Raw genomic sequence first — 12,093 nt, 5'->3', positions numbered from 1 at the left:
TTTCGTATGCATTTGTTCACACACACACACACACACACACACACACACACACACAGTGTTACCCCTGGGGCAATGGACTCCATAACTGTGAAGTCCTCTGCTAATGGGGGATGCCAACCTCTGGCCACTCACAAAGACTTGACGAAATATACTTCAGACCCTCAAATCACCATTAGCAGCCCTTGCGCTCTCCTGATATCTTTTTGCCATAATTGCCATCAGCCCCAGCCAGCTACCACATTTCAGAAGGAGCTGGTGGGAGTTACAGTTTTAAACATCTGGAGGCCACCAGATTGGCAAAGTCTAATCTAGAGAACAGAGCAGCTCCCCAAAAACAGGAGAAGAGCCATCCTTCAGTCACATATACAAAATTAAGCCAGGCAAGTCTGTAAAAAAAGAAAAGCTTGTAGTTAACCACTATCTATGATCTTCATAGGTGGGGAAAGTCTATTGTCCTTTTGATCCCTTCCCATTATGGCTGGTAATATCTAGTACAAAGGGCTTGACTGGATGGGCACAGGGTATAACTAATGCAGTCATGTGAGGGAAGTAATTCCCACTGCCTTGAAAGAGGCAGAGGTGCATCTTCCTTTGAAGAGGTCTTCTCTGGATCCAGAATCATAGAACTGCAGAGTTGGAAGAGACCCCAAAGGTCATCTAGTCCAAGCCCCTGCAAAGGCCCATTCTGTCTCCTATGCTATTCAAGATCTATATGAAGAAATTGGGAGCAGACACATCTCTCTCTCTCTCTCTCTCTCTCTCTCTCTCTCTCTCTCTCTCTCCATTCCATCTGACTCAGGAGATGCTGCAGAGCTGTTAGAATTGTCTGAATCCTTTGCTCTTGTCCTTCTTCTCAGAGGTCAGATGGTGTCCCATAAACACTGCAAAGCTCAGCTTTGGATAATTTGAGCAAGAGAAAGCAGAAATTGAACAACATGGGTTTATAATATGACTGAAGCTTCTCTCACTTCTAATCACAAGATGAATAGACAATAATAATGCAAGGTACTGAATAAATCATTGCATGGTAACGAAGAGTAGCTTGCAGAGAATCCCTAAGTGGTTCCTCCATTTATCTGTGTGGTGAGATGCTTATCCTCTCTTGAGATTCTTGGGAACAAACACCCTATCAAATTACTTGAGGAATTATTCAGCACTATGTTCCTAAAACACTAAAATGACCAAGTCTTACTACCAGTTGAATTATCATCTTGCCACCCGGTGATCATCGTTCATTAAATTTGCTTCCATCAACAGACATATCATTCCGTTGCAAGAAGATGAATTATAATGACAGGCCCATTAACACCAATTTCAAATAACAGAACTATTACGAAAGTGGCAGTAAACATGTGATAGATGAGATTACATGAATTAGTCTTAAGGCTTGTAGAATCAGAAAGGTGAAAGGTAAGGAAGTAAGCAAATGTTGGCCAAGTCTGGTCTAACACCAGACCTCCTCCCAACTCCCTCTCCTCCCCATGCTGATCATATTGAGTTTCAAAAGTCCAAGCTGTACCAAACTACTTCAACTAAAAGCAAGATATACACCAATGGAAAACATGCATGGATTTTAGTGGAACCAATTTCCAACCGTGCTACTTAGCCTGCAGGTAAACTCAATTAAACGAGGTACACTTCAATAAAAGCTAGGCTGTGGATTGGGCTCTTGGCTTTAATTTAAATGTTTAATCAATATGCAGACTCTAAAGCTTCAGTGAATTATGAAATTATCTTCATCCATCAAGTCTCCTTCCTTTCTAAGGCCTAATTTAACACGAAGTATTATTTCAGATCTGAAAATTGGACAAATCCAATTCTCTCTTTTTAAAGCTGTTTAGTATGAGCCAATATATGGTACCTGCACTTAGGGCCATTTTCAAGATTGCATTCCAGTTCTGGCTTCTTAAAGACATGAGTTATAGAACCAGGTGAAAATACTATGGAAGATGAAGTGCATCAGAAAGGTAAAACAGATATGATGAACTCCCTTGATTTAGTTCAGCCACATTATTTATTTAAAAAGCAGATTATGATGAAAATTTTACTTTCTATACTACCAATTTCTTGTCATATGTCTTGACAATAGATTTCTGAACTTCTGTTCATGGCATTAGGTATGGATGATGAAGTGTGCATGTACACCAGCCTTGTATTTAACACACATACCCAATAGCCATAGGCAATAAGGAAACTCATGCAGCCCAAGTGAATGGATACGCAAAGAAGGGACAAAACACTTTGTCCCTCCTCTGCACCCAGCAGGGAAATGTAGCAGGCTGCTGGAGGAGGGATGGAGCTCTCCATCTCTCTTCTGCCAGACCCCAGCAAGCAGGAAATATCCATGCCATATATATAAAGGACAGAGCTTCCCTCAAAGAATCCAGGGAACTAACTATAGTGCTGGGTGTTGGGAACTGTAGTTCTGTGAGGGGTAAATTATGGTTCCCAATATATATATTTTCAGGAAAACGGTGGAAGCCATGTACTTTAAATGTGTGATATAGATGTGACCCTATTAAGTTTTGTGGGCCTGTTTACAAGGCTGGTGAACGCATGCACACACACTCACATTGTGCTTTGCCTTTTAAGGAACAAGTGGCACTACAGCTGCAACACTCAACGTGAAAGAATAAGCCGTTGAGATTTCTAAACAGGAAGCAAAGCAGCAGCACGGACCAGTACAAGTTTATCTGAGCACAATCGTTTTTCATTCAAACCATAAGCATAAGGAAAACAATGACTGCATAACATTATCAGTTACATAAATATACAAAACGAAGAACTCCATTTGATGGATTTAATAAAGCAAATCTCTTAACAAAGTATGTTTTTCAGGATACTATTCACTGCACTTGCAGAATTTCCAGGTCATTTTAAAATTTGCTTTTCCAGTTAAACTACTAATCATCCAAAGCAATAAACCCTTTAGGGTAGACTGAGATAAGGCTACCTGGAGCAGTACGTGGGCCTCCAAGAAGTTCTGACTCTCTCTATCATTAGCTGAATGAACATTCAAGGACACAAGAACCTGCTGTTATCAGGCCAATGGCCCATTTAGTCCAGTATCCTGTTCTCACAGTGGCCAACCAGATGCTTGTGGGAAGTTTGCAAACTAGGCAGTATTCAAAAGCATGATGACCCTGATAGTAGAGAGGTAAAACATAGCAAACTTGTCTTCCACCCACTGTTTCCATACCATGAAAGGAACAGTAAAAAAACAAATCTGTCCATTGGACTGGAGCGCAACTTTCACAAGGATTTGAGATGATAGATCAGGCATCCCCAAACCTTCGGCCCTTCAGATGTTTTGAGACTACAGTTCCCATCATCCCTGACCACTGGTCCTGTTAGCTAGGGATCATGGGAGTTGTAGGCCTAAATGTCTGGCGGGCTGCAGGTTGGGGATGCCTGTTATAGATGCATGGATCCACATCCTAATTCAAAACATTGCTATGTTGAACTGACACAGCAATTGGCAAGTCATCCTCTAATTGCCACACATTGGCACATGAAGTATTAAGGAAGCAGCTAGATCAGGGGTTTCATGGGGTTTCAGCAGCTGACTACTTCGCGCTGAACACTGGGTGTTGTTTCTTTTAAGCAGTCTGTTGCCAAATGTCCATCCTGCTCAAATATAAAAACTTTCCTCCGCCAGCAACCAGATCTTGAAATATTATGATTAATCTGTCAGGAAACAAAACACAAATTACACCATCTGGCAGTGATAATCTATTGTTAGTGATCATGTAAGAGATTTAGAGGGGAAAGTGTGGTAGCCTATTATCATAAAAAAAAACCTGTGTACAGCCGCAAAGAGCAAATACAAAAAAAAAGTATTCTAGACTAATAGACTTATTATGGTATAAGCTTTCATGGGTAGAACCTGTATGTGCAAGCTCACATGCGAAAAACTGTATACCAACACATTTCTAGGTGATACTTATTACTATTGTTTATTAAATGCTCTCACTGCAAGCAACTCAAGGCACCTTTACCTACAAGCTGTATATTTATTAATATGCAGTCAACTCTTTTGGGTTCCACCAAGGGCTATAGCACCTCCACTACCTTTGATTGCTGTTGTTTTTGAGGATACTATCAGGGGGAAGAATGACTGTAAGTGCTCCCTAGGAAATGCAAGTGAGCACCAGGGATGGGAAGTGTGTAATTTTGCCCCACCTTTTATTGTGAGTTTAAACTGGATATAAAACAACAGCAGAAGTGAGATTGCTACTGCTACTTACAAAAGGCAGGCTTGCATATTGGACGGGCAGGGATAGTAGTATCTGCTTTCTTTCTTTAAGTCTGCTGGCAGTTATTATTAATGATTATTATTATTATTATATTATTATTGTTTTAGTATATCTTTATGTTTTAAGAGCATCTTATCTGATTGTTCCATGCTGCTTCAAAATGTGGAATTTTTGTCGTTGTATTTTTTTTGGCATGTTTTATAATACTGTAAACCACATTCAGACTTCTTTGGGGCATAAAGCAATACAGAAAACCACCTAAACAAATAAATTTTAACAGTGTGTATATAAGGCATCTGAAAATCTCAAATATCGGATTTAGCTTGCCAAGTAAGAATTAAAAGGACAGCCCTCTAGGCATTTGTGGCTACACAGACTCTATTACTTCCAAGGGCACGATTCTTACACAGGTCTGAAATGTTGCTGCATGGCCTCATGCTCTTTATTTGATGATTATGATTTGAAAGTTCTTCACTAGATATTATAGGTTAGGTTATGGATGTACTGACAGCGGACTAATTCGCTGAGTGGGCATCATCCACACAATAGTAGGGTACATGCCGTGGCTTGGGGAACCCCTAGGTTTGAAGAAGTACAAAAATATGTTGGAGTGGTTTTTCTAAGGAGGGACACACACACACACACACACACACACACACACACACACGATAAAGAGGGTTAAGCATGTTCAGTGGCCATAGGATGTTAAAGGGGAGGAAATGAAAAACGATGGATGGTAGGGAATAGAAGGGAGCTTTCTGGAAAAGGGCACAACTGGTTAGCCCCAATGCAACAGGCTGCTGCAGGTCACATATGTATGAAAGATATACAGCTGGCCGGACAGTGCCAATGCCCAGTTCATCTTAGGCACTTGGTGACCTTAGGCAACCCACAACCCTTGCAATAGGAAGATAGTAATGCAGGGAGCTGTTGTAAGATCGTAAATGTAACAAACACTTGAAATACATTGCAGAAAATGCAATTAAACTCTGCTCAGAGCATTTTACTTTCTATACTCTAAGATATGTAAGATTTCAAGCAAAATAAGAAAGAAATTTTCTTCAGTCCTAAAAACTTTCATTTAAAAAACCCACAACTGTCAATAACTTATGGCTCTTTCCAGAAGAGATCTACTAACCCTTAATCCCACCCCACCCCATAGAGTGTTTTCTTCTGGAGTTGGGTGCAGAAAATTAAACACATATAAAAGGATAGCCCACCCCCAAAGCAGACAGCTAACTTATTTTTCAAAATGTTCTAGCTTCAGCCTACCTATTCTTTTCTTCCTCAACCATTTCCACTGTCTCATACCCATGTGATATTTCTTCTAAGGTTGAGCAGCTGGTGACCTCTGTGTTAACGCTAAGAATGCAGAGATGCTTTTGCATCAGAAACTTCATCTGTGAAACATTTGCATGTGACCAGTGCCTTCGCCTCCTCCAGCATGACTGCTCAGAAAGGAATTGCAGGGAGTATTGGAGTCTTCACACAAAGGCATTCCCCCGCGTAGGTGGGGAAACCACAAACAGTGAGGCCCAAGCTACAAACTGCGATCTGCAGTGAAAAATCCCCCTTTAGTACAACTATGGGATTACCCACAAACAAAACACGAAAATGCAGGCTTCAGCCAGAGTACAGATTTTCCTTTTAGTCTGCATAGATTCATGGAAGAGAGTTTAGGCAGCAGTCTATTCAAGTAGTCAGTAAGAAGTAAATGTGGTCCTAGGAAGCTGATTACAGAGTCAGACCATTGATTTATCTACTTAAGCATCTACTTTAAGCAGTAGCTTTGCAGAGTTTCAGACAAGAGTCTCTTAGAAATGGCCCTTCTCAGGACTTGCTCCAATGGTTCCAATTTCACCTGGGACAGAAGGGGCTTTCTAAATCCCATCCTTGATAGCCCACTGCATTACACAGTGCTTCTTACCCTAAGCACTGAACCATAGAAGGAATGTTTGAAATTCACCAGGCGCCAGATGTATTTTGCATTTGCAACCAAGTGAATATGCCTGGGCGCCAGGATGGCACCTGAGGTCTCCATCGTCTGGAGGTGCATGCCTGAGGATCCTTAGATCTTGACTATTTTCACACACTAGCTACATACCTTGTAGAAGCCTATCTGTTATATTTTATCTGCACAATCAAAATGAATTTCAGGAACCAAAAAGTCATATTGAAAATACAGTAAGGCATGATGCAAGATACAAATATGGAGGATATGTTTGCAGTTAAGGAGCTAAGATATATGTTTGTACTTTGGGGTAACCTGAAGTTTGTACAGAAGTATGAAACATACTAAGCTTGCTTTTTAAAAAGAAAGTGGAGAAGAAGAAAGTGCGGTAAGGGAATAAATTATTCCATTGTACCATTTTTTTATTATTTTCTTTAGAAAAACATCATAGATTAAGCCTGACTTGGAATTACACTATCTGCTCTGGAAGCCTTGCATCTTAAATAACCAAAGCATGTCTATAAGGCCCATGGAAGTTAGTGGGACTTGCAGGCAGAATCACATACCTGGCGCTGGGAACAGAACAATGTTGCATAGTAGTGAAAGAGACACACAATTAAGACTGCAACTGTGTGCAGTTTTCGAAGTCCCATTAAACTTCCAAACAGCTGCAAACCTCTATCATTATACCATATGCTGCCAATTATGCAAGCGGGACCTGCAACAAAGAGTTGCAGTATGGAGTGCTCCTGTTTAGGGTCCCACCACCCTGTCAGCCGACATTTATTTAGCTATCTACTGATTGCCCATTAACCATGCCCTGTGGGTGGTTCACAAACATTAACACAAGAGTCTAAACTTTAAATATTAATATAGCATATAAATATTAACACGATAAACATAAGATCATTCTAAAATACTGTTTAAATCCAAGAGAAAATACCCTATCCTCCTGTGGTGCAAGTGGGTGTGCCTGGCTGTTAACTAGAAGGCTGGTGCTTCAAGCCCACCCAGGGACGGCTGTGGGCAGGATTCTTGCATTGCAGGGGGTTGGACTTGATGACCCTTGGCATCCCTTCCAGCTCTACAATTCTAAGATTTTTTTTTTTTGTCATAGTATCTCAGGTATGAGAAAATTCAGACTGAGGGAGCGGGAAGTGCAGGAAGGCGGTGATCTGGAGGTGAATGGAGAATTAATGGAGGTACAGAAAGTTTACCATCCCCGTTAAATGACAGTATGTATGAACCCTAAGAAGACAGGAGTGCCTGGCGTGCTGTGGTCCATGGGGTCACGAAGAGTCGGACACGACTAAACAACAACAACATGAACCCTAAATGCCCAGTTGTGCCTGGCCTGTGCCTGGTTCTAACTCTCCATTCTCCAACTAGGGCACACTATGGACCCATCTCCCTGACCTTACCAGACGGTACCAAAGCCCTACCCAAGTTCTCGGCTATGGGAATAATTGTTTCCTCTATTCATCCATGAAATGTTGAGAGGGTACAATCAGTGCCAATGTTTTGGCCAGTATGTGCAATGAGGTCCTAGAATAGCCGACAAGCATTGGGCAAATATTTTCACACTTATGAAAAAGGTAATATCCAATACAACTAAATGTCCTAAGCCTAATGTTTCAATCTATATTTCAGCTATGGAAATGTATCCGATCCTCTCATGCCCCTCACCCCAAAAATGCCTGCCTGTGAGCCATGATCCTAAGTTTATAACACAAGTTGCAGCAGCTACTCAGTGACGAGGGGAAATGCATTCTGCACATGCTCAAATGCTTCACATTCCTTGCATGACAGTCCCGGTTACGGAAGTCAGGTCCGGCACAAACTAAAGCCGGGGAACAAATTGACCACACCTGGAGCAATACAAACACTCAAAAGCTACACCAGTAAATACAACCGAAAGTTTATTGGCCTGTCACTTTCTACTCAAAGCACCGCCGGGAACACCCGTCCCAAACGATAGAAAGTGGGAAAGTTGCTCTTTTTTCGTAAGCAGAAAAAAAGCGAAGGCGAGTGGGCGGAATTTTACGCGGCCGGGGTTTGCGCGCGAGAAGGGAAGCCTATTCCAAACACGCCGCGCCATCCGATGCCCTCGCAAACGCCCCCCCCCCAACTTGCTTTCGCCGCACCTTGCGCATCCTTTGCAGCTCTCGGAGCCGAGCCGGCAGTGAGCAGGCACTGCGGTGCCCCAAGAAAAGCAGCCCCGCTCGACTTCCGCGTCGCAGGGCCGCCTTCGCAGCGATGCAGGACCAGCGGGCGCGACGCGCCCCTCGCAGCTCTGCCCAAGCGGGCCGCTTTCGCTCGCCCCAAAGGAGGCAGCCCTCCTCGCCGCCCCCTCGCCTCTTGGTCGCCCCCCATCTGAGCGGCCGGGAGGGCGAGGCCTAACCGCGGGGCAAGGACCGAGGTAGCTCTTCTGTCGCAGGCGTCCTACCCTCGCCAGCCCGGCTTGAGCTTTACTGGGACTCCGAGGCGCTTCTGAGCAGCCGACCGGTGCGCGCATTACGCCCGAGCCGCCCCCCGAGCTGCCCCCGCCAGGCTTGCGAAGGGCGGCCCCGCTCCCTGACAACGGGCCGGGGGAGGAAGCTCGCCCCGCCGGGGCGCTTCACGCACCTCTCCTTGGAGTAGAGCTGCTGCTGCTCCTGCCGCCGCTTCCGAATGAAGGCCATGGAGGCGAGTCGGCGCCGCTTCCGCTGGGCAGCTCCTTTGTAGCGCGCACGCCGCGCGCTCACCGCCAGGGGCCCGCGCAGCGCCAGCGCCGGCCATTTATACTGCAGAGGCCGCCGTCCCAGGCGCTCGGCTCGGGCTGGGCTGCTGCCAAGCGTCGCCTGCCCTCTCTCGGCCGTAGCGGGCCTCTCCGCCTCCTGGGCCGCGCGCGGGGATTTCAAGGCAGCCACAGCGTTGCGCCTTCTCTTGGCCCTCGGAAACCAAGAGCCCTCCGGTGGGGAAAGGCCGGAGGTGTCTCAGCGTTACGCTGTCGCTGCGCCCTCGTCTTCCCCCTCCGCCCAAGCGCTGCGCTCTCCAGAGCAATTGGGAAGAGGCAGGGAGTGATCCTGCGAGCGCAAAGGGAGGCACCTCGGGGCAAAAAGGAACACCTGTTTCGCATACAGGTTAATGAGGTCTGAAATGGCACTGGCTGAGCATCGGGGTCGCAGTGGATGGCGCAATGAGGATGCTGACCCAATGTGCTGCAGCTGTGAAAAGCCGAAATTCCAGGGTAGCGGGTGTTCGTAAAGGAATTGAAAATAAAATGGCTGATGTCATACTGCCCATACACAAGTCTGTGGTGCGACTGCATTTCCAATGGTTGGGGCCCAACAACATCCGGAGAGCCACAGGTGCCCTGTGTGCTAGGCGTGTGTTCACAGACACGTGTATTTTCCAGAGCTCTGGCTACAAACCAGCCTGAAGGAAAATGTGACCTCTAGTTTCTTCATCAACAACTCATAAAACGCTGTTCTAGAGCACAAATCATTTACTGTGGTAGAAGGAAAGTTGTTATTCTACAGTATGGGGTGTGGGTTGCATGCAGTCATGGACCATAATTAAGCTACCCATACATTTGAACCAACAACGGTTTGTTGGTTTGTTTTTAATGTTACACTTCTGTTACAAGAAAACATGTTAGCATGTTGAATACTGTACACACGAAAAACCCAGATTTAGAGCTCCTCCTTGTGGTCATGTATGGTTACAACACATAACGTCCTTAAATTAAACACAGAGCAGGTACTTCATCTTGAATTTAGTTAATTAGAAAGTTAGTTCAATAAAAGCACTTCATTAAGGATTGACTGCTGCAGAAACAAGTTCTCTTAAGCAATTAAAATTGGTTAGCTTAGTGGCTAATTGAAGACAAATGTCTCCTTGCAAACAGAGATTACTTGTTTTTCTTTACAGTCATGATCCATTACCATGAGATCATGGGTTGCTGTTGGCTTTAGTTCAGTTCCCTTTTTAACCTTTGGTGATGGAAGAATCACATGTTAAACAATCCTATGAATGTAAGAAAATGTCATAATTTATTTTTAGTCTAAGATGCCCAGGGTCATCTTTACCCGGGGGGTGCAAGGGGTGCGGGGCACCCGGGCATCGAATTTTAGGGGCGTGCCAGGCACCCACCGCTGAAGCCACCTAAGTGTATTGTATTGAGCTGCTACGGGGCAGCGGGGTCAGTGGTACCTTTGACATGACTGATCTCGCTCCGTCCTGCCTGCCACTGAAAGGCTGCCCGAGATGGCTCTCCCACGCATGCTCACAATGCCCGCCCGTCTCATCTTTCAGACACCTCCCTATGACCGTAAACACATGCGTGGAGTCTTTACACCAACTCCCAATGTGTTCTTTGTCTTCTTTAGAAAAGCTGGTTTAAAACAAAAAACACAAAAAAAATCCTCCTTTTGGAACCATGCAGGCATGAGCTCTATTTATCAAATGATAATACAGTGGTACCTTGGGTTACATACACTTCAGGTTACAGACTCCGCTAACCCAGAAATAATACCTCAGGTTAAGAACTTTGCTTCAGGATGAGAACAGAAATCATGCTCCGGCGGTGCGGCGGCAGTGGGAGGCCCCATTAGCTAAAGTGGTGCTTCAGGTTAAGAACAGTTTCTGGTTAAGAACAGACCTCTGGAACGAATTAAGTACTTAACCTGAGGTACCACTGTAGTGACATAAGCATAATAAAGGCTTATTTGGGGGCTAAACTAAATTTGGAAGTGCTGGGCGGATCTTTACACCTCGGCAGCACATATGCTAAAGATGGCCCTGACTCTGCTGATTAAAAAGTTATGTGAATGAAGAAGATTTCCATGTGTGGTCCTGCATGGAATCATTTTCGAAAGGGAAGCATTGGTGAAAACCAAATGTCTCGTCGGAACAAGACCACAAGACAAATCCAGACTGTAACCCTTTTAAAGTGATGTTTTTGTTTGTTTTGCTATATTAACAGTGCAATTACATGTATACATTCACTGGGAAGCAAATTCCAGGGGATTTATTCCCAGGTAAATTTGCCCAGGACTGCAGCCTAAGACCACAATCCGGAACACAATCACAAGGGAGTTGGTGAGATTTGCTTTTGAGTAACCGTGCTTAAGATGGCAACTGCACACCACACTATAACATGCTGATTTTTCTAGCTATATATGCTATCCTCATGATGTTCGCTATCTAATATTTCAATGGAGGAAACAATGAAATGTTGTGAAGTAGTACATGCTGAAGACACCCAAACATCTGTGCAAGCACAGAGCTACATTTTGACTGGATGCAGCCAATGGAACCATAACACTTGAAAGGCATAAATAACTTTGGTTCGCAGCAGGAGCACTTCCACTATGCAACAATAAGGTAAAAAATGAAGAAATGGGTCCCCAAATGCACGTTTGGGTTGGAAAAGGTTAAAGACCCCTCATCTAGGTCATTGATTGCGCTGACGTGGGTGTCTCTCCATGATTTTGGGCAGGGTTCTGTCCCAGTCCTGCCTGTAGGTGCATGGGATTGAATCTCACCTCCTGCATGCAGTGAATGAATGAATGAATCTTTATTTGTGTCAGCCATCAGCCATAGCAACAAAACAGCAAAGCAATATACAAAGAACAGGAAAAGTCGATTAAAGGTCGGCGGTTTGAATCCCCGTGATGGAGTGAGCTCCCGTTGCTCGGTCCCTGCTCCTGCCAACCTAACAGTTCGAAAGCACGTCAAGTGCAAGTAGATAAATAGGTACCGCTCCGGCGGGAAGGTGAACGACGTTTCCGTGTGCTGCTGTGGTTCACCAGAAGCGGCTTAGTCATGCTGGCCACATGACTTGGAAGCTGTCTGTGGACAAACGCCGGCTCCCTCGGCCTATAGAGCGAGATGAGCGCCGCA

At 44.7% G+C, this 12,093-nt stretch overlaps 1 protein-coding gene across 7 annotated transcripts in view; it reads right to left on the bottom strand.

Moving 5' to 3' along the window:
- The window catches only part of NSMAF (neutral sphingomyelinase activation associated factor), a 37,344-nt gene extending 28,088 nt beyond the window's left edge, over window positions 1–9,256 (bottom strand). For 5 of the 7 annotated variants that reach the window (XR_014529338.1, XR_014529339.1, XM_083517886.1 and 2 more), the window contains exon 1: window positions 8,352–8,737. Coding sequence is in view for 5 of the 7 variants with exons in the window: in XM_083517886.1 (XP_083374012.1) it covers window positions 8,352–8,722 (371 nt within the window). In the remaining 2 variants the exon portion in view is untranslated. Of the gene's footprint in view, window positions 1–8,351; window positions 8,738–8,832 lie in introns of those variants that run through there. The other 2 variants (XM_083517888.1, XM_083517889.1) reach the window with 1 other exon arrangement.
- Window positions 9,257–12,093: the final 2,837 nt, after the last annotated feature.

This window comes from Podarcis liolepis (genome assembly GCF_965112155.1).
Source record: "Podarcis liolepis genome assembly, chromosome: 8".
Classification (NCBI taxonomy): domain Eukaryota; kingdom Metazoa; phylum Chordata; class Lepidosauria; order Squamata; family Lacertidae; genus Podarcis; species Podarcis liolepis.
Note: the sequence above shows the minus strand (reverse complement) of the source record. Positions and strands in the feature narration are given on the sequence as shown.